This window comes from Corapipo altera, unplaced genomic scaffold (genome assembly GCF_003945725.1).
Source record: "Corapipo altera isolate COAL_440 unplaced genomic scaffold, ASM394572v1 48b, whole genome shotgun sequence".
Taxonomy (NCBI): Eukaryota; Metazoa; Chordata; class Aves; order Passeriformes; family Pipridae; genus Corapipo; species Corapipo altera.
In genome coordinates, this window is record NW_020884884.1 from 2,281,049 (window position 1) to 2,305,314 (window position 24,266).

General features: G+C 38.2%; 1 protein-coding gene across 1 annotated transcript in view; it reads right to left on the minus strand.

Annotated features, from left to right (window-relative positions):
• Positions 1–1,292: 1,292 nt before the first annotated feature.
• The window catches only part of RRP15 (ribosomal RNA processing 15 homolog), a 29,987-nt gene continuing 7,013 nt past the window's right edge, over positions 1,293–24,266 (minus strand). Inside the window, exon 5 of the mRNA XM_027641351.1 lies at positions 1,293–9,466. Coding sequence (XP_027497152.1) covers positions 9,314–9,466 — 153 coding nt within the window. The 3' untranslated portion in view covers positions 1,293–9,313. The remainder of the gene's footprint in view (positions 9,467–24,266) is intronic.

A 24,266-nucleotide genomic window follows, 5' to 3' on the forward strand; every position in this document is an offset into this window, starting at 1 on the left:
TTAAGTAAGGTGGCTGGCCAGATTTCATAAACTAAAGAACATTGTTGGAAGAGGAATAACTTTTAAAAGTTAAGAGGTGACTTTTGTAAATTCTCACACTGATGACGAGCGTAGGATGATTGCACAATTAATTCTTTGTGACACGCACAGAAATCTGCAGTCGTAATTGTGGTCGTGTAGAATCTCAGTTATTCTGATGCAGGCTGCTAGGGAAAAAATTTTTGAATTCTCCTTTTTATAAAAATACATGTATAAAGGTTCAACTCGTAGAGCCAAGGTGGCACCTAATAAAGGTGAGGCAAAGAGGAGATGACAAATAATGGAAAGTTGTAATATATACTATAATAAAACCTTAGATTTTACTGTTTATTATCCTTAGTGAAGTAGAAGTCCATACCTCTGTGCTGCACATTTCATTAGTGTGTGCAGTAACGCCTGGATGAATTTGAGAGCAAACCCTGCTGACCTTACTAATACAAGCAGCCCCACTGCCCCAGGATTGCATTTCACAGAACCACAGCCCATTCCTGCAACACTCATGTTCCAGAAGATAAAGGTTACTTTATAGAACATGCTGTTCGACACGCAAGACTGCCATCCATATATACATATACATATGTAACTACTTGTCAACTTGCAAATCAAAGGTTTCTGATATATATATATAGAGAAAAAAACTTATCTGTATGAACCAGATCTTATTTTATATATATATATATATAAATAAATACAAAATATGTAACAGGAATAAGAACTTTTTTATATATATTTATACACACACACAATTTTTGCGTATTTATAAATATATATATTTATACACATATCTATAAAAAAAAGTTCCTGTTCACACAAATAGATTCAATAACTTCAGTGAAAACAGTCACAAGTCAACAGGATCTGATTCAAAAAGCTATCACCTCTGTGATCTTATGGAATGGTATTCTCTTCACCATCCAGTGAGAACACAAGTTGTAATGTCCACACAGTGGTGTACAGTCTGTGTGTTTAAAACTATACCTTAATAAATGACATCTAGAATGCAATTACCCCCAAAACCCCACAACCGCTCCACCTCCCAAAAAACCCCCTAAAAACCAAAACCCCAAAACAACACTGGAACTTTAGCCAGGACATCTGAAACCAGAATGACTAAAATCTGAAGGAAAGGGGAACGTTCAGGAGATGCTGAGATATTACAGCTGTCCCTTAGAATAACTCTCCCCTCCCCCCCCCAAAAAAAAGTCTTCTGAATAAGAGTAAAAAGGGAACAGAAAGGAACATCACCATTAGTCTGTATTTCAGTGCTAAATTATTATTCACATTTTACATAGCTTGGATTTTACAGCTCATAAAATGGTTTCTAGGTAGTACAGTTGTACCCTCTCTCTAAAGAGCACAGCCAGACATTAGGGGGACTAGGGAAGGAATGTAATGATCAATGGGGTAAACTCCTTATCCTAAAAATATACATGTTCTTTAAAGGCTGTACATATCAGTGCTGCATCCAAAGAGGTTTCTGCTTCCAACATCCAACTTGCACCTTTGAATCAGTTAAGACTTAAGTCTTCATAAAAACTTTGTGTATGCCAGAGAAGTTCTCCCATGGTTACACCTCCCAGAGTTTGATCCCCTCCTGTGCTTTCCCAAATCTGCTTGTCAGCCCTGAGGATGCCACAGTAATCTTCTCCACATCATCCAGTTTTAGTCTATGTGCTACCAAAAAAAAGGCCTTCCTTAATCCTAGCACCTGTGGTTTTAATCACCACAGGAAATCCTGTTTCCACTAAAGTCAGTAAGACTTAAATATCAACAGAGGAAAACTCACTAACTAAAAATAAAAATAATTTTATAAAGACAGAGAAATATAAGCATGATGGTTTATACACCAGGGGGTCTTGACATCTACTACCAGCAAGCACGACAAAGTAAAGACAGTAGGGTAAAAGTCATCCCTTTAATCCCAAGGTTTGAACTCACAACCTGCATCTCTTTGTCAGTATTACAGCTGTTGCCTTCTATTTCTGAACTGCTCAGTGATGATTTGGGTTATACCTCATTAACTAACACACAAATGATACCTGTAAATATTGTCTTCCTAAGAGAGCATCTACTGGAGTTTATTCAACAAATTAAAATCATGTAACTCAAGTCAGAATGTGCACCCAGACTGCACTATTGAAGTTTTTAAGAAAATTACATATTATAGCAAGATTAATTGGCAGCAACTTAAAAAATGGGTTAGCGAGTAATGCAATATTTTAAGTCATATTCTGCAACTACAAAAAACAAGTAGCTCTGAGTCTGGCATCCTGACTTCTTCATAAGCTGCCTGTGCAGTCTGCACAGATGAAAAGCTCTAAGCTAACACAGCTTCAGAAATGTTTTTTTCCTAATGGTTTTTAAGCAACACAAGTTCAAAATTATCCTAGAAAGTTTAGAGAAAGCAGTGCATTGTTTCACATTACCTCATGAAAAAAAACAAATCCACAACCAAACCAAACCTCATGCAATACCAAGCTTTTGTGCTGCACTGACCAAATTAGTGCAGAGGTTTTTGTGTTGCTTCTCAGCCTTACACATTTTTAAATGCATTTTCCATGCCTGGCTACTGAAGTCAGTGAAAGCAGTATTCCTGAACAACTGATCAAACTACGTCCTTCCATCTAGATGTCTGAGCTTGGTGACTCCGTCTAGAATTAGAACAGAAAGATCCATTTCTGTGTTAGTAATAATTTTGATACTTTTCTACAGTTTAGAGCTGGATCTTGAACAGGCTACCTATACGAAGTGGCAAAGATGTTCAGTATCTGCTTCTAGTGAATCAATGACCTTTTAGACAGGATTCTCCCCTAGTTTTCAGCTGGGCCCTGTGGACTCAGCATGCTGCAGTATTTACTCAATTGTTCAGCTTTCCCAGCAACAGGGCCTCCAAGCCCTGTATCCAGACAGATACTCTGTGCTTTCCTGATTCATGCCAGCCAGAGGCACTAGTTTGGGTCCAGGCTGCCCCAGGAAGCTGAAGAGCAGCTCCACCTGCACATCTGCCAGCCCCACCCTGGAGCTGAACATGGTTCCCTGTTTGGCTGTACACCACACAAAGAATTTGTGCACCATCCCTCTTTGAAACTAACAACACATGTGATCCCCCCCCCAAAGAGGGTGGTTTGCATTGGGACTGTGCTCAGTGAAGGGACTGTTCTCCAGCAGGAGGACCACCTGAGAGCACCTACTCTACTGTTCAAGGCAGGCTGTGGGTTAAGGTCAAAGATCCATAAAAGTGTAAGGAAGATGAAACGAATTGTGGTTTTCCACAAATTTAAGAGTCCTACGTTTTCTAGAAAAATATGTTGAGCAAACAAGATTTAAGAACAACAGATACCAAAATGGGAGAACTATCTTCATTAAACATAAAAAAGCCCAATCTGTACTTTGGACGTTAACTTCTAAACTTCCCCATCATGGCTACAGACTGACAGCTGAAATGCCTCCTCTCAAAAATTCAGGTGTTTTGAACGTCCACCTTATTAACAGTAAAATCAGAGTGTAAAAATGCCTACATATTGGCTGAAAATGCAAATGTCAAACCCAGTATTGTCTCACATAAAGGACCAAATCCATCACTCCAGTCTTCTGAAATTAAAATTAATTAATTCATGACAAGGCAGATAGTTCAGCAATGTGCTTCAACAGGAACTGAAGTGAATGAGAATCAAAGACAACGGTTTGTCTCTGGGAAGCATAATACTGACATTATAGAAAGATACACAGGTATCACATTTCCCTTCTTACTTGAACTATCTTTTTCACATAAAATGTATTTCACTTCTTTAATTCTAGGCAATGACACCAAAACTTAAAGAACACTCAGTATTTTTTTTAAAAAAGGCAAAACATAGCAGATAGAACAGCAGTGGCACTGGCAATCCTGATCTGAGCTGTTGGTTGCACTGGTACATGAGAAAGGTGTTCAACATCTTGCAAGGCCTGACTAGTCCCTTTGCTAACACAATCCACTTGAATGAATACCAACATATCATCCTCTGAGGCTGGATTTGTTTGACCAATATTCATACTGGAAGTGTATTTATACTCGCATCTAATACATTACTTTGGCTGAGTAATGCATTGAGGATCATGTCTGAAGGTTCTGAAAATGGTCCATAGTCTTTTTCTGTTATCGTGAAGAGACACTCACTTGAGACTTTCATGAAGTCTTTTCATAATATCAAGTATTTCTTTCATAAGCATGTAACACATTTCAGCAGGTACTGTCAAGTATTTCACTTCTCTAAAAAACAGCCATATACTGTTGTTACCTGTTGTACTACTACATTATTGCAGCTGTGCAATATGAACCTTAAGCTCTTTTGAAAGCTCTTTTGAAACTCACTGGGACTGTAAGTGAAGGTGCAGAGGCACACAATGGTGGAAAGGCTAACAGTGTGTGTTTGATTGCCCTTCGCCTCTAAGGAGCCCTGCAACGTGGTGGCTGTACAGTTGTTATGCGCAGGTATGTCAAAGCCTCAATTACCAAAAGCTCAGGTACTCAGCCCTCTAGTAACAGTTTTCATTCAGCTGCCTGACTTCAGGCACCCTTCCCAAAACGGACCCAGAGCAGTTCTTGTCCCTGGACATAGGGTACCTTAAGTAAAAGGCTGCTTCATTTCCCATAAAATTTGCAATTTATGGATCGCTTAAAACCCAGAGAAAATCATCTTGAGATAAACTGTACACAACCTTGAAGTCAGTGCAAAATCCACATAATCAAGAAATCTTTTCACTATCATTTTGCTTGTATCAAGCAACACTTGTATGTCTTTCTGTTCTGAAAAAGAATGAGAATGTCCTCCATTATCAGGTTAGAAAAAACAAAGTCCAAAGCAACAGTGATTGAATAACCACGGGCATTCAGCCACAATTTCCAAGATTATATTCATAATGCACTTTATAAAGGGCTCATAAATGGCTAGTAGAATCTTTAAGTACTTCAATATTCAAATAGGCTTTAAAACTATGGCAATAACTGTTTCTAGATTACGTGTGAAGTTTCTGATACGTGTAACCACTTTATCTTTTAACGAACTATTTCTATTAATTATTCAGCTACTTCTGAGAACACTATAAGAAATCTTAGTGATATCAAAACTTCAATGCAAGTCTGATCTAGGTTAGCAGTTTGCAATTAACACATTTACTGAAAACAGAGTTAAGAAACACTAAGAAGATGTTGTAAAATAATGCTCCAGAAGTTCATGCACTGGCATGAGAGAATGGGCTATTGAATTAACTGAGGTACTGTGAAGAAACAATGCTTTTTATGAGTATTCCTAAAATCACCTTCCAAAGTGCCTCTGGGAAGACACTTGTGCTCATGAATTCACATTCGAAAGCTTGATAAAAGTGCCCTAGTTCATTTAACAATTTGGTATCCAACAGGTTAAACACATGGATTTAAACAAAAATAAATCATTTCAAGGGATGAAGCACTGCACAAACACAAGCACCTCTGGTGTTGAAGCTATTCAGTTTGACTGGAGTTTAATTTTTAACATGCCCCTTAAGACAGAAAAGCAATTGAAAAGATGCATTTGAAAACAAAATGCTTTGTCTATGCAGTATCAGCCACCGCTATCAGTCTGAAAAAGAATGATTAAGAAAAAGCCTTTATCTGCTAGATCACTTATGGAGGTGAAACATTTGAAGCTTACATACCGCAAGAGGTTAGAAGCCACTGCTTTAGAACAGCAGTAAATGAAATCTGCAGTCTTCCACCATCTGTTAACTAAAAACTTGTCCAGTCTCCAGTGTCTGTCACTGAAGTTTTAGACTCCCGATTTAACATCTTATTTAGCATAAGGACCCTATCTGTGTAACAAGATCCTGATTCTTCACTACCTCAAGCTTTCTCCTGGCCCTCTCACTCCTTACCTCAGCAAGTCTTGAAGAAATCATTGAGCAATTCTCAGGGGTTGGAAGTGAACAACACTGACAACTGCTCTGTGTGTATATTAACTATGCCAGGACTCATTTCATAAGAATGAGAAGTTTGTCATTTTAAGTTGTGCAGAGTGTTGTGTGCCAGATGACTTCTGCCTTCCTCCCTAGAGACAGCCACTGAGCCAGCACTGAACAGATGCAGCTGTATAGACCACCTTCTTCTGGAAGCATCACATAATCAAAACACTTTTATGGCCTCCAAACAATCAATTTCTCTCTTTAAAACAAATCACACACACACAAAACATTATCTTCACCAGGAAGCAGCTTCCAGCTCTTTTGTTCTGCTCAACTTGTGAACCCAGGAGAACCTTACTCACAGCTGCAGAAGCAGGAGCTCTTCCCTCCATGTTTTAGCAGGGAAGATGCTGTGGGTGCAGCAGCATTAGGCAAAACAAGGATATTCCATCACCACTCCCAAAGTGTTTCCCTAACAGGAGGCTGAAGAAAAGCATGGAGAATATAGTTATTTTTTTCCATAGGCCAACTCATGCCTTCCTTGCTGAAAAAAATTAACACAATTGATGTGAATTGTGCTGGGGGGGGGAACAGGGGACAAGACATGGGGAAGAGCTGACCCTGTGCCTTCTCTTGTTAAACAAAACTGTTGCTTTGCATGCAATCCATAGAATATTAAACTCTACATACTCTGGAATTGGCTTGAAGCCTAATAAAACTGGAACCACCCCATCCTTATTGGCTTTATATAGATAGGTACAGAAATATACAAAGTTGAGATGATTCATGCTCTCTGGAATGAAGGGCAGCGGCACAGCTTTGCTTAAGCAGAGATATTCATGGGAGCAGGAAAAACAGACCAAGCACTCTGACTGCTGGGAAAAGCTGCTGAAGGTTGTTCTTGGTAGCCATGGAAGAGGAAGAACATTACTGAAAAAGGGGGTAGGGCAGTTGATCCCACAGCTAAGAGAGGAGACTGGAAGGTGTCTGGGTCAAACAAAGTTTAGATCTTTTGAACTGCTACTCAATAAAAACAAAACTTGTGAAATAAAATAGCCAACAAATGCCTAAAATCAAAATATGTAGTTAATTTTAGTTATTCTAGGAGCTTCTCTGCATCTGGCACAACCAAAGGACAAGGCACAGTATAAAATTTAAATAACTACTCAATATACATAAAAATATAAGTATTATGCTCCTTAAAAGGCGAGAAATGCTCTCTACATATGTGAAATGGAAGCTCAAAATATTTTTAGCAATATTGATATGCTCCACTTTTTTCTTTAACACGAGTCACTTCAGTGCTTTAATCAAAACATTACTCCAAAAATGCACAAATAAACAACCAAGTATTCTTAAAGTATTTGGAAAGTATTCCAAAATTTTTAATAATCATCTCGGGATGTCATAGTTCCTAAGAAAAACTTAAATTATTTTCCAAAAGTTTGATCTTTGAGAGAGATAGGGGATATGAAACTAGAGAACAACTGTAGATTTAAGGGTGCTGATGTAATTTTTTCTCACAAAGTTACTGAACTCTGTAGAAAGAAAGCAACGACAGATTAGAATATTATGCTGCTTCAGAGACTCAAAATCCATTGTGGCATATTTTTGCATTGCACTAATGAGATGGTAACTCTCACAGAACAGCTGTACAGATGTCGAGCCTTCAGAAGCCTGGATAACCATATGTCAAACTTCTGTGGTTTTGCCACTTGATATTTTGAGTGTATGCCTTCGTTTGTGATAATAAATATCAGGCCACAAACTAATGTCTCCTCAGATATCTAATATGTTTAACACTCAAAACAGCTTGAAAATCTAAACACTTCTGCTGTTAGCTTTGAGTTCTCCTCAAAGAATTATGCTACAATATATACCAGATGAATAGGCTAGGGATAACGCAACGATTACCAGTTGTTGGGATGGGTTTCTCTGCCATTTTGTGTCTATGTTTTTTATCCTGCAGTACACACAAAGTTCAAACATCCTCTCCCTTCTCAGTGTCTTCATTAGGAAAATCTAAATCCGCTGTCCTACTGCACATTTCGATGAAGGCTGAAAGTTTCAAAGTTGCTCCTAATGGTATCCTGCGTATAAGCAGGTACAAAGAAAGGTTTGTACATAAGGCATCTGCAGAAATGGACAGAACAGTACTATGTATTTTAAGTATCAATTAATAGGCCCCAAGGCATTTGCTTCCCACAGCAAATGGGGAAATGTGATAGCAAAGTTAAACAAACGACACAGCATCAGACAGCCAGTCTGGAACAGTGAAGGCAGCAGAATTCATCCCCAGCCTCTCATTTATAACACCTTAGTCACAACACAATTCCTTCTGTATGCATATGTTTACATAGAATATATTCTTATTATATATGTTAGCTTCTACACCTTCGCAACCAAACGACGACTGAGGAGAAATTGCTGTAGCTTAAAGCCAATTGTGTTACCCTGACAGATGTCTTCCAAATTTCTTCTCGTTTGACCCTTTACAGACCTGAGGAATTAGCATTAGGGCTGACTAAACCCATAGGATGTATCTCAGAGGTCTATCTCCTTACTGAAAAAGAACTGCAAATGAAGCAACAAGAACACAATTTCATAGAGTATTGTTAGAAAAGCCCTCGCTCCCCAATGAAACCAATAGCAATGACTGTCCTTTCCTCTCCTACCAGACTCTTGGCTTATACAACTTCAGACTTACAATGGAAAAAACACACATATATATAAATTATATATATAAACCCCAATCAGTAGGGTCAAGTCTCTCTTTTTACAATTATGTCTCCACAGTTGTCTCCAATCAAACTAATGCTCCAAGACCAGAACTATCATATTAATGGTTACTTTTCTTTATTATCTACAGAACCTTTTCTGGCCAAAGTAGTAAAGACTCTATAGGAGTCCGATAACTTTACAAGGTGACGGCATTTCTGTGTTTATTGTAAGCCATTTCTATTGCAAATTGCAACAACTTTTCGAAGTGCAACACTGATTTGGAAATGCAGGCATGCTAATACATCAATTGCCATGACTAATGTATAAACTTTTAATGACCTTGGCAAAATCTTTCCTTCATTGGGCAAGTGCCACTATTTTGACTGTACAAAATGTTTTGGAAATATGTTGAAAATTATACTTGTTTTGGAAAATATTTCAGGATTTCAGTATAGCAAATGGAGCTATATTAAATAAAAGTTTGACATGGAGGAGAAAACACTCCAAGGTTGTGTAAGTCTTTTTTTTTTAAAAAAAAGAGGTATCCTACAAGTGTTGTACATTCACAGAATGCTGACTTTTTATCCAAACAAAGTTAAGAAGATAAGACATTATCTTGAATTGTTTTCAGTTTCATTCAGTCACTGTCATCTTCCTGTTTCAGACCACTTCCTTGTTCAGTATCACCCTCTCCATCGCTTTCCTTGTCCCAGTCCTTCATAGATGCTCCCATCATGAAGTCATCACGCAGTATATTCCACTCTGGCCCCTCTTCAGACTTCACTTCACCCTGAATGTTTGAGGGGAGAAGAGGGAACAGAGGAACACGAGATGAACGTGAAAGGCAGTAAAAGATGGAAGCTCTTCAGGCAATCAAAATAACACCTCCTACAGTTTGCACTGGCAGACCTACCAAGGGCTAGCTCTTTATGCAAATAGTACACAGAAACATGCAGGACAACCATAAATGACTTGATGCTAAAAAGCAAACTTCTTATAACCAACCAATAAAAGAAATATGGAAACAAAACAATTATTCCTCATGGATGAAACAGTCAACCCTGGGCATGGCTTCCTTTATTAAAATCTTTCTTGGCAATCAGAATGGATTTATGATATCATTTATTAACCCCCAGGTGCTGCTTCATTAGAACACTTCTTGGCACATTTCTAAAACATAAATATGGATTTAATAAAGGTTTGACCCCCCCCAATTTAATATTTAACATATTCTGTGATATGTGAACCAAAATCCCCTTTATGTGGATTATTACCTCACTACCTGGGCTTGTCATATTGTACAAAGCTGCCTCTAAAAGAAACGAAGTTGATCTACGCTTAGCAAGCCAACAACACTTTACTCCAAGTTTCCTACCTCTTGAAAGTGAATAAACTGAGGCCCACTACATGGACTGGTGAATAATAAAGAAAAGTGATAGGAGTGTAGTTTCAGGTCAGCACTGAAAACAGTGCTTGGTTGCAGTTCTTTGAAGTGACAGATCACATTTGGGCAGTGCAACAGCCCCATCCTGTGGCAGCAGTTTTAAAGAACAGCTTGAAGCTATTCCTACATCTTTACTTGAAGGAAAATACTAAAAGCTGTTATGTGTACTGAAGAAGGATTTATTTCAGTGGTTTACACCTTAGTAGCAAAATACTTCCAAGGAACAACATGGCTCAGTGTCCAGCAGGCAAGCAAAAAATTGTCCTACCAAAGTGGAATTAGGGACACTGAAAACACTAGTTTTGCAGGGTCTTTGAAACACAGTTAACACTGGCATCTCAGGTGTGATTTCCCCACTCCCCTGCTCAAGAGGATGGACATAAGCTGACTCACTCTAGTTTAAGTGACTAGCACCTCCTGATACCCTACAGTGGATGGGGTCACCTGTTGCAGCATCCTCTGCAGACAAAGACTTGCCTACTAGATGCAAAACCTGCAGTAATCACTGCAGCGATCACTGTAGACATTTGTTCATGCCTCTTTTTTGTCATGTATCTAAGAATGTGATATTTAGAACCTCTGCATATTGAATCCGATGTTTGTGCAGTCTTTGGGAAAGAGCAGAATATGGAATTTAATAGCAGGAGAAAGGAGGAATAAAGAAAAGGTAAATCTAACACATCGCATCACACCAACAGAAGTTATCTGAGTGCAAAAAGTCCGACAAACAAGGTATGTATTTTTAATAGGTAATCAAAGCAGAAATGCCAAATGTGATTTCTCCTACAGTTCTTTTTGAAACATTACACTCACAAAAACAGAGTAACAAGTCTTAACACTTTCCTTCCCAAAAGGAATCTCCCAGGGCCCAGCCCAAAAAAAGAAACTTCACAGCTGTTCCTCAAGATGTTTGCACTGTGTTTTGCTTTGGGGTTTGCTTTTGTGTCTTCACAGCTGCTCTCATTAATGCCTACTCCCATTCAATCCCCCTTTTCCCCAGGGTAATGCCTCCTAACCATTTTCCACTCTTGCAGCAATTCACTTCAAATGCTATACCCAGTAAATCTTAAAAATCATCTCAGACAGGACGATCAATTACCTGGAATCAAAGAGCTACCGATAAGGTGGGTGGGTCCCTAGAAGACCTTAAAATGTTCGCAAGGGAATAATGTGTATTAGTGCAAACAGAGGTACTCTGTTCTGGGACGCAAGGAGAGGGTAACTTTTTTTCCCTCTTTTTTAAACTGTATTGCAGTTGGTTTATATGTTTACATTTGCAGAGTAGAAAAAGGTTTAAAAAAATTACAAAAATCACCAAGCTTTTTCTTTTTTAATCTCAGATCTTTGGTAAATCACTGTTTGAACCGTGACATTTAAGAGAGTTAAATATGAAATACCTAAGTGTAAACATCCCATATTAATTTCAAAACAATTCACTTTTTTTTTTCAATAATAAAACCAAATTCCATTTTTTTTCCCAGATGTGCAGAATAGGGATTTTTTTTTTTCCACTTGCTTATTTTGTTTTGGATTTTAAACAGCACAGAAGCTGTAGATTATTGATGGCAATGACAGTGGAAGGCTCAGGGTTTGAAAAGCCCAATCCTCAAATTCATCACAAGCTACTATTCAGCAACCATTAGCCCTTCTTTCTGGCTATGTCAAGTGAACAACAGGACAAAAGCAGGACCTTAACAAAAGAGGGATGCTGATCCTCCATTACCCAGTATGTAAGGCACCACAAAGGTTTGAATAGAGTTTTACAACAAGCCCTAAGGAGAAAGACAGAGTTAGCATGTTAGTGCCTCAAAGATGAAGATTAAATGCTTGAAAGCAAATATTTAATCAATTTTAAGCATGCTTCCAAGTGCAGAAAATGCTTTGTTTAGTATCTTCATTCCTAACTCATTTGCTACTCTATTTCCTCCTCAGAATAAAACCTCTTCAAATCTACTGTATCAAAAAACATTCCTGAAGTCTTAAGAAAATATGCAGAAAGACTATTTGTATAATTAACAATTAGTTCAACTGTAACATCACTTCCCAACTTGCTTTATGTAAGAATGTTAATACAGTTGGGTTTTCAATGCCATAATCTGGTTTCATCTAAATAAAACAAAAATGATTCTTGGCACGTGGAAAATAAACCATCTTTCACTCGACACAAATGCTTTTGAACTTCCAGTCAGCTGTTCATGCACATCTCACTACAACACTGAAGTCCCCTTTGAACACCCCCAAATGAAAACAAAGCAGGCTATATAAACATTAGTGTAATGCCACATCATGCAGATCCTTGGTAAGGCAAGGATCCTCTCCTCTTTTACATACATTGAAATGGATTTGTTCTTTGCAGAAGTTGTGGCAACCTATTTCAAAAGGTTTGAGGTATTTTACTAATTGCTGCCCCTCAGGAGTCACTTGTACATTGTAATGTACTTGTTTTCATGAGATGAAATAAGACAGACCAAAACATGCAGTGTTGGTTACTGTAGTGCAGATACTTGCTGCGATGGACTGATAGTCCAGTTGAAAAACGATCATATAAATAAAATAAACACTATCTTGCCTGCTTGGTGTGCCACCTAAGCTCTCATAGCATAAGGTCAAGTCTCATAGAAGTCTCTGTAGCAGGGACATACTTCCCAAACTAATTCTGGTTTGAAGACATACCCTCTACAATCTGCACCAGGACAAGATGAACTGAAATTCTTAGCCAAGTCCTAATAAAACCATCCACCCTCCAACAATGCTTAGTTCTGTCACCTAGAAAAAAACAGGTGTCCCTTTCAGGATCCAGGCTGGAACTGCCTCCTGGATGTCTTAGAACCAATTGCTTTACAAAAGCCTCATGGTAGCAGCAGCAGCTATATGATCAAGATCAAGTTAGAAATCTCCCTGTTTTGATTCATTTCTTTACCACCGCAAAAAACTGGAGCTACATAATTTGCTCTTGGTAAATGATGTGACAGTAAAGTATCTTCAACTGAAACCTGCCAAACTCACACTGGAGTTGTGGCAGACAGCACTGACACCAAAGTGTGAGGTCAATCCTCTCTACTCCTTCTGAAGCTGTCAGAAGCAGCAGCAGGATACTTGTAACCATACATAGCTGCTTCACTCTGCAAGTGAGTGCCTTAGCTCAAAGCCTTTTGCCTTTGAAAGCTTAAGGGAATTAAACTCAGTCTGTCTAAGCCACAGGACATTGTAGTTTTCATCTCTTGCTTTACTGGTACAGCAACATCCTAAAAACAGAGCAGGAAAGTTTGCCAGAGCTTTTCAAAACATTACACTTAAGCAGACCAAAGTCCATAATGCTTATTGGTAAGTAATAGCATTAAAAGATGTTCCTTGAAATCAGGGCACACTGGCAAAAGACAGCATTTCATTCCATCTCCCACCAGCTTGTGTCACTTGAGCACACTCCAGCTCCTGCTGCTGCAAAAAAGCAAACATACCTACAGCACCATAGAGATTCCCCTACAGCCTGTGTCCAGAAAACACTGACTGCAGGGTATTAATAAAGGAACATTTTTCAGATCTAGGAATTACAATCAGCACACTGGACTCCCACGCCTTTGTTCCGTGTAAAAGATGAAATGCCAGAGCTTGCAGGGGCATCTCTCTTAACCATCACCTACAATAAATGTTATTTGTACCTGTCAGGGAAGGAATTTCTAACATAAATATCTCTCAAGTAACAACTTTAAGCCCTGAGACAACAATTCTAACGTGTCTAATTAATCTGAACTGCCCCCCCCCCATCCCTCTGTTTTGCTCAGTACAAACATCTAAGACCTTGAAATACAGAGAAGCTTTTGTCATGATGAAGTTAAAAAGTGTAACTGCCAAAAAGCATTCTCACATACATCTGACAATTATCTTCCCTTGCCAGCCTGCATCTTGCTCCAAATGATTGCTGCTATTCTGTGTCTCATCCCCAAGCAAGTCATTTTAAACTGAGCTCAAAAAAATAAAAAACAGTACAGGCATACACTGAGGTGTGTTAAATCTCAATTGAAAATAATAATAATAATAAACCACTTGGCAGAAGAGGAGGAGAAAATGGAAAACAGAACACCAGAATAATCACTTCTCCTAAATTAATTTTCAGCAATATCCAAGCTCACAGGGTAAGAAAATAAGTTTCCTCCAGGCTGGGAAGAAATAAATAAAACTGCAGCTGAAGTATGTAAAGCAGAAGTATAAACAGAAAACAAAATGTAATTATTTTGAACAGAAGAACGATACTTGGGATTGATCGTAAGTGCTACTCACAACTTAATCTAATTTGAATTACAGCAAGATCATGACTCTAAGAAAGGTTCCTATGTAAGCCTGATCCCAAGCAGCCAAAAAGCCACAGATTTACAAACTGAGATTGTAACCTGTACCGCTATTATCTTGAACTTCTGCGCTGAATTGTCACAGCAACTCACTTTGGGAAGCATTTTCAAGCTCACAGAACATGTGAGCTGCACAACAGAAATCTATTCTGCTGCAGCATAATTCTGCATGAGGATTTATTCCCTGGAGTGAGAGTTATTCAGTACCCATTTGCATCCTCTCTCTGAATGAGCTTTGTATACTTGAAGTAGATGTCCATTCTGAGGATAGCAACAGTGGCACAGGAAATTTAGTCAGTTCACAAGGTTTCTCATACATACCAGAACCTGCTTTGGTAATTCTAGTAAATAAATCTAAGAATGAAATTTTTTTACAGTGTGTTTTGAAACCTGCTGTTTCTGTTCAACCTTCTCTGCAAGTAACACACTGGAATTATTACTACAAGCACAACAAATACTGATTTTCCTTTTGAGCACAGCCAGAAGACCACCCAGAGCTTAATGACCTCTACGAGGAATCTCCCCATCCTTACATCCCCCTCTAGGGCTTACTACAACTGGGGATGTGCGAATGAGAAGGAATGCTTTGGGTTGGCATGCAAAGGCTTAAACATGTCCCAACTTTATAGGGGTCAGAACTGAATTACGGATTTTATAAAAACAAGCATTAATCTGGGCCCAAGCATAGAAGACAATTCATGAGCATCATTATTAAATGCTCAGTTGCAAAGAAAAATCTTAGGAAAAGCTGATGAGAGAACAGATTTCCTCAGCCTTGGTTCACCAGAAGCCTCATAAATTGTTATTTCTGTCAGAAAAAAGCAAAAATATTTTAAGAGTTCAAGCTTAACACAGGGCCCCTTCTGCATATAGGACGCTCTGGAACTCCTCAGCCTGTGCTGTTCTCCAGCAGCCATCTCAGAAACCCTTCTGCTGCACAAGGAATTTTACCACATGTTGCTACAAGACATGTTTGGCTATACCGGCATGGAGATTCCCTTCACATGTTTTAATGAGCATGATGAATAGCATGGGCATGCTACACCAGAAGCTGCCCACAGAAAATAAAAACTCACCTGAAAGTAAGACTCACCTAAATAATCCTATAGATAAGTTACGACTCAGGTATGAAGTGTTACCTTTACCCATACCAACAGTTCCCCTTGCGGAATACATTCTGTAATTTGTAACTCATGTTCAATTAAATACAAGGCAAAATGACAATGTCGTAAACATCAAGTAACTACACTGTCTTTCCACTTGTCACTCCACTGACATTAAAAAAAAAAAAAAAAGAAAAGAACCCTGTCCACAAGTAAGCATTTTTAAGAAGGTACCAAGTAAAGATAAGCTCAAAGTAGACTGCAAGTTATTCCAGAGAAGATACCTGGAAAAGACAAATAGCACATGCCCTGTATGAGGTTATCATGCAACACATCAGGGCAGATAATTTATAGCCCATATATTCTTTCAGCATGCCACCACAACTCATTTTCAGTCCTGCTTGTTTTTATCTCCTGTAAAAACAAAACTCCTTCATCTTCCTCATCTATATGTTTTTACCTTTGCATCTGCAACACCTGTTTATCAGCAGTTATATTACTGACAGTGAAACTCCTGTCTACTGTCCTGGCCATTACTATCTGTGTATTCACCTGTTACTTGCATACTTTATTCACCACTAAGTCTTCACACAGCTTTCATGGTTCATGCACTTGATAGACAGAATTCTTAGAGCAAACAAAGCACAGCATCAGGATCAATTAATACTTGACATAAAGACCCAACAAGTACTGGTTGAAAACAACATATGATTAAGACTTTTGTGTTTAAAGCCATATATTACACTTTCATTGTTTATTAGACAAAAAATTTTATAGCAAGTTATGGTATTCAAACTAGTTGAATTGTAGTCATTAAACTCAGCTAAACAGTCTGCAAAATATTGTTCATTTTGTACTAGAAAGCATACTGGTTAATTACCAAGAGCAATCTTATATGGACAACTCCTTACCAGCTTCCATCATTATTACTAAAAGGAAGATTATGTACCAGGAGTTTTTCTGTTTGGATGGTATTCAAGATAAAGGAATAAAGAACTTTTCTACATAGGTAGCACTTCAATCCAGAAATAAATGCCACACCACTTCTCACATGTAATAAAAAAAACTTCTCTCCATCAGCTGGTCCTACATTTCTTAATGTGTATTTTCTCCAGACAGAGTTTAAAGATCAACCTAAACAATACAGAGATCCACAACATCCTTGCTGCAAGTTGCACAGTTCCTGAACCATCAAGCTGCACCTGGAAAATAGGCAGATACAGCAAGAGTGCGTGGTAAAAAGCATCCAGTCAAGACTAAGGCCTTCAGTGTGCTATCCCTCAGAAGTCATGTACTCATGTCTTTCAACAGTCTACTTTAGATAAACATTTTCAAGTCACAACAGATTTTTCTCAGATGTCACCCATTTATGCAAGATACTTGTGCACTATCTCAACTGGGTACTTAAAATTTTCTGCAGGTTTTTATAAAGGCTTGTCTTTTGGCACAGTAAAGAAACGTGCAGATCTGCAGCTGTTTGGAGTATTTTTGATTCTTTTTTTTTTTTTTTAATAAATTAGCAGCTTGAAAAATTTTGAATGATCTGAATATGACTCAAATTATTTCCTACAAATGATGGTGAAATCCTTCAATTTGTCATTATGATTCAGCAAGAAGTGTAACAGAGATTCCCAAAAGCCTGTCTCAAACAATGAAAGCTACAGTAATGACCATGTCCATCACTTCCAGCTGATGAGGAAGAAGTAGGGCTAATAAAAAGCCTCCCCTTCCTGACTCAGGATTTCCACTTACATTTGAGTCCCAAAAGAAGCATAATGATCCAAAAAACTATGAGGTAGGAGGGTGAGGAAAAAACTAAATCCCAGAGCCCACAAGGAACTAGCTTTTGTGTAATTTTATTACTAAATGTGAAATACCTAAGTTTTTATGTCTACTAAGCAGCTTGTCAGACTAAACCTCCCTACCCCCATTGCCCCTGCTTTTACTTAAATAGCTTCTGCAACATATCCTAAAGGTCTTCAAATCCAAGTCTCTCTGATTTTATATTCCTGTAATTTCCCCCACACTATCACATATGAGTGGCAAACTCATTAAGGAACAGACTATACCCCTCAACACTCCCAGGCTGCTTTCTAAAAGCAGCTTAAACCCGATGAAGGAATATGTAAACCGCCCATGATCCCAATCCCTTATCTTAGCCATCTGGCTACCCTTTCTCTGCATTTCTGACCTTTCCATCTCCTTCTATGTTTCTGTATGGGTTTTCCCAACAGCTGCAGGTGGAGAAGAAATGACACAGACCACCTGCAGAACACTGTCCAGGGTTCAGCAATGAACCAAAAAGAGGTCAGATCTTTCCAAGAGGCAGCTTTAGTATAATTTGTAATAATACTAGGTTAAAAAAAAACAACGTATATTTTCTAAGCTTTCAGTAAATTTCAGAAACACTCATTAAAAACTGGTCAGATTTTCCCATACAAAAAAAGAAATACTGAACTCAGCAAATCTCTAACCATTGAAAGCTGGAAGCAGTTTCACCCACCACTCCTTAAGTCTACCAAGATAAACAGATGAGTAGGTGCCCACAGAGGTCATTTATAATACACATCTGCTAGTTCAACACTCTAGAAATCAGAACATTTTATACCTTAATAAAATTTCAAAGTAAAGGAATCACTTTTCAAGATAATTTCCAATAGAAAATGCTTAGATGGGGGAAACAAACTTGTTCAGATAGACAAGCTCCACCCAAACTCTTACTTCCAGAGAACATTTTTTTATAAAACTTTATGAAATGTTTAGATGTATTTTTCTCTAAGTATATTGCCCTGCCTATAAGAGTTATGAACAAAGCCAAAAGTGGAGAGCTGCTTTTATAAGGTTTCCAACTCGATTTACCAGATAAAAGTCTAATAGGATTTGACTCTTAGTGCTTTGTATACTTACGGGAAGATCAAAAGAAGATGTATGCCACAAGTTTTTCAAATGTGGTTGTTTTAGACATAGTTTTACTGAAAAAACCCTTGCAACATCTTCTGGGAAAAAAACCACCATCGCAGTACCCTGTGCACTAATAAACAAATAGCAAGGCAAGTTACTTTCAAATATGACAGATGGAGCTGTCTCAGTATTTCAATCACAAGTCCCTGTTTATATTCACTTAAAAATTTGCCAAACTTCAGCCACTTGGTGCTGAAGGCTTTTGCAATGTTTCAACTAAAATCAATTCATTCCTTTTCACAGAAAGACAAACTTAAAATATTTTGTCTTCAGCTCCAAGAAGGAAAGAGACATTTCCTACAGGAATCCATTAAAGCCTTGCATGATTCATTCTTTTTGAACTTAAAAATCAGTTAAGGATGTATTTTGCAGCTGGGAACATATCTTTTGCCATCTCCATAAACATTTGCCTGGACTGGGACAAGTTATAAACATCTGGAAGAAGACTGCCCTCCCCAAACCTCAGGTCATCACCTCAGTAGATACAATAGGCATTTAGCATCCAAATTCTCTGAAGATATCTGTCCTCACTGATCACATACTGTCATATCACATACTAAAGTATTTTAGAAGACAGCGTTAAGCTGGACTGTGCATGACTCATGATGACAAAGAAGGTGTCATTTCTGTGAGAACAACTGTCAGGGCTGCCCTCACATCAGGCACCAGGATGCTGGGCTGTGTGCTTGGTCCTCAGGTGCAGGGGGAAAGAATCTGTCAGGAACATAAAACAGGAAGAGGATAAAGAGAGATAGATGGGAGCAAACTGCAAAATCACAGTCTTTTTTCCTTTCTGACTTCTGATCAAGTATTTGGAAAAACAAGAACAGAAAGGGAACTGAGTATAAAACACAGGAAAAAGGGTTAACCTGGTGAAATACAGCCCATCACACCATTCTTAATCCTCTTATCTGGAGTTGAACTCACAGTGTCAAGTTATTGACATCTATCAATCAAATACACATTTAAATATTGACAAATATTGACCTACATTCCCACATTGACACAGATGTGCGTTACCAGCTACGGCAACAGATAGGGAACTGAGCTTGCACATCTTAAAAACCTAATCCTGTTGATACCCAAACCGTTTAAGTCAGTACATCTTCTAAACAGTAAAAAAGTAAAAACATCACCATCCAACAACTTCTAATACTTCAAAACAACTCTTTACCTTAAAGAGCATAAGGACTATAGGATATAGCAAACTGGTGGCAGGCTACACTACATTTGCCTCTACGAATAAAAAGCAGCATACAGCAATTAGGTAGTCAGCAGCCTTCTGGTATGAAACCAAGAAACTAAGTTAAAAGCATCAGCTCCAAACATACAAGAGGTGACTTTCAAGAGTATGTACATACGTTTGGGAAAAACAGGTAAAAATGCAGTATCCGGAGGAATCCAAATTAAAAGTTTCTGTGCATGTGATGGGAAAGCATTTATTAAAACTGGGAGAACACATCTATTATGACTGCAGCTGAACTAAATTAATAGTTGGCTGCCCCCTCAAATCTGCTGGAATACATGCATGCCTGGTTACTCCTTCAATTTGTTCTGTAAAACCAGCACACAACATTTGTAGTAATAAACTTCTGCTACTCTGCAATGCCATTATCACCTAAGGAAAAAAAGTTTCCTTTTAAGATTAAAAAAGGTGTTGATACACCTTATCAGATTTCTAGAAATCATCTCTGCCTTTATCCATACTTCAGTAACAAACTATTTCCTACAGCTAGTTAAAGCAATTGTTCAGACTATTGTAACTTCAAACAGATATATGGATGAAAATAGTATTATTTTCTGCCCTTCCTCCCCATTTCTATACTGTGGAAAGATTGGGAAAAAACAGAACATGCTGATGGCCAGTACTCACACAGCTGCAAGAAAAAGAAGGCACTCTCACAGTTTTTACAGACCTAACATTTAAGCTGAAAAGAACATTTTATACCCTCATTTAACTTGAAAAATGAAAGCTCCAATGCCACTTCTTGTATCCCAATAAGAACAGCAGTCAAAGTCAAAAGTGTAGTACTTCTCCTGCCCTTGAACAATCTTTAAACTACTGCTTAAAATTAGTCTTATGAACAAAAGAAAAATCTCTAGTAAACCTGACTCTAATCACTGTGCTTAAAAATTACTTACTAACCACTAGGAGCATTTATAAAATATGCTTCAGGCAGAAGGAACTTTTCTGGAAAAGCACTTTATTTCAAATCCCATATGAGCAATAGCTGATATGAAATAGCACTTGTATTCTTCTCCACTCATCTTCCTTCCTATCAATAAATTATTTTAGAATAGGTACTATTTTGAGACCAATAACCAATTTTTTCCAGATGTCATCACAACACAGGAAGCAAATTGTACCTTCAGGTCATGTAGCCAGCACATTTACAGAAAAATTACCTTACAGAATTTGGATCATGGTTACTGAAGTAGGCCAGGAAATCCTGCTCTTCCACCATTGAAATGCTCTGTCACAGATCTGGTGTAAGAAAACTTACACGTTGAAGCAAAATCATGCTACAAAGGCCTAATTGAAAATGAAAGGTTCATGAGTTCAGGTTATGCTTGTCATAAATAGTATCTGTAACGTTCATGCCAGTTGTTTGTATGTCACTAGAAAAATGTTTTACCACACAGTAATGCTTTACAGGGAGTAGCACAAATGACAAGCAAAATAGTCAAGATGAAATCTGGTACTGAACAACCCTGTTGCCCTGACATGCAGTAAGGGAGAAAAGGTGAGGCTGCTCTGAGAATGCTAACTCTGAAATTCTTTGTTTCCTTACATTAAGATTTGAAGACCTCTTGTAATTCACTACATCAGCCAACACGTCTGCACAACTGTAAGAGATCAGAAACTTCATTCAACACTGGAAGCAAAGGTACTTCCTCAGAGCACCCAGAAATTTCTTCAGGACCTAAAGAAAACAAAAGATTCCTGCAAGGAATCCTTTACTGCCACTACCTACTTTTGTATTTCTTCCATAGACATAAAGATGATCTCAGCCTTCAGGGCTGGAAAAACAGCATCTCTGATAGGTACCTTTTCTAAACCTGTAGTTTAATAATATTTCTTACAATATCTTACAGGTGGGAAGCTGCAAGATACAACCAACACGTACTGAAATGAAAAACTGCTCTGTAAGGATTGTGTTGAACAAGATTGAAAGCTTTCATATCTGCCAATAAATGCTTCCCAAAAAAAACCCACCCCAAAACTTAAAAAAAAAAACAAAACACCTAAACAACAAACACATAGGATTTTTTTTAAAAAAGAAAATTATTATATGTTTCTCCCACATTGCAAGGCTTCAGACAAAGTGGTAAGGGGAGGAATATTAGATGATCTTACCCAGAGGCAAGCATCGTGCACCGTCCCTTGGAAAAAAAAACAGGATAAAATATTACACAAGTCAGCTGGCTCAGCAAGTATTAAGAAATACCTTGATAAACAGCTAATTATATGAAAGGCAAAGGTTTTGGCTCCAGCTCAGAAAAGTAATTACTCCCATCTGGGCACACGAAACCCCAAGAAGGGCTACAGTTTCACAAGACGGGCACAAGAAAACTTTCACAGCCTTGAAGTCTTTTTTTTGCAGTTACATTGGTTGGTGTACGCTAAGTAATAATTAGGTCAATGACTAAAAGTATACAAGACTATAAACAACGTTCTCATGGGCACAGGTTACTTGCCCTTCCCATCAGTGTCTGAAGCTGATGGAAGTAGAGAACCAAATTCTGCTGCAGATGGGCCTTTACAGAGCATTCAATTTCTTTTTCTCATATATAAATATACTTGACTAAGAAGTCAATCAAAACAGAGCTTTATAAGGGGTTTCTTCAACAATCCCTGACATCTGGAAGAAACTACCAAATTTTCAAAAATATGCAGCAAATTCTGCATTCAAAAAGTACTGCAGAGCAAGAAGAAGCATTAGCCCATTCCCACAAATACAGTCAAGTCTCCTGTCACAGCACAGGGCTTGAGTCAAGAAGGGTTTGCTTTCACTGGTGAAACTTTATTCTGCTATTTTTCCTGCTGACTGCTTGTTTCATGTGGGTGGGGTAGTATTTTTATTGTTCTGGACTGCATTTTAATTGATGGCAGAATGCCTGGAGTTTGGGATTGGCATCTCTTCCATTGTTTTTGTTGAGATAAATAAATATGTTTCACCCCTCTTTTCTAAAAATTAAATACATGCTATACTCTCAAATGGTAAAAAGAAAGCAGTCTGCTAGAAAGAACAAACCCACAAAACAAACAAACAAACAAAAGCTTTCAGATGGCATAAACAACTACCAAACTCCTGTTGCAAGGAATTCACTACCGAAAAGCCTCATCCTGCTTACTACCCTCTGATAAACCCCCAAAGACCAAGAAGCAGAGCTATGACAGTGGAGGCCAACAGTACTGTTCAGTGGCTAAATGTCTCTGTAATTCTGAAGAGAAGACTGCAGATCAGATTTTGGCCTCAAGCTCAAGCATTAACTACCAGGATGGGAGCCTGCTAAATGAGTAAGATATGTTCTCAAGAGAAAATAAGGAAGATTAAAAACAGCTTGAAAAGGAGTTATTGAAGAGATTGATTCAGTATTGAATGGAGAGTCACTGAAGCAGAGGCAGTAAGGAAGAGAGGAAGAGGGGTGGTCTATCTAGGCAGACACACTATTTAAAAAATCCAACCAAAAACCTCGATCCCTGTCCAGCTTTTGTTCACAAGTAATGTGAAGGCAGCACCTACACTAACAGTCAAACCCAACAATAACCAGCCAGCCTCTAAAGCATCTCCAGAGCACTTGAATGGAAATATGCTCTTACTGATGCTGCCAAAATAAGACTTTTTTTTTATAGTATAGAAACATTTGCAATCTACGTTTTCTGACCTACTAATTAGAAAATTGTCCTGCTACAATCTGACACAAAAGAAAACAAAGGTCCTAGTTCTTGCTCAGCTATTGCTTCAATGGTGACTACAACACTAGTTGGCACTGCTATTGTTCTGATATTCTGCTATTCCAGGGGAGGAAAAAAAAAACCAAACAAAAAAAACCAGAACCACACACATGCACGCTCCCCCAACCAAAAAAGCAAGCTGGAATTATTTAAGGAGAAATAAAGTGTCAGCACCAAGCTAAATTGTTCTTATTATCTGAAGAATTTAAAAAATACTTTAATATTACACTTGCATGAAAATTGTATGAGCACTTCATGCTAGGCAGTGTTTCAGCATGTTCCCCAAGTGCACACAAACAAAAAACATATGACAAACTGTTGTCTCCCAACTGATTAAAGTATTTCTTCCTGGCACAGAAAAGCACTTAGTTAACTGCTGTGAGTCTGGGCCAACAGCAGTATTCCACCCACTACTGAGCACAGAGTTCAAACCTGAACACAAATACGCTTCAAAAACGTGCAGCTTCTGAAATACGAGAGAGAGTATGTCTGAGGAACTTGTTTTCAACCCTGAGCTACTTGGTGAGCTGAAAGAATCACTGAAGAGTTGGGCAAGTCTAATTACACCGCGCCTCAAACATGTTAGAAAAAGTGGAGTGTATTTCTTTCCAAAACATCATAACAGCAATGAAGCCACATCAACCTAAATACGCATACAGAATCAGGGAAAGAAAAGCCTACATATAATGTTTAATATGTCTCTATTTCCTTCTGTTGTGGTATTCACTTTGTACAGCAAATCCCTTCAGTTCTGGATACCGCAATCATCTGAAGGA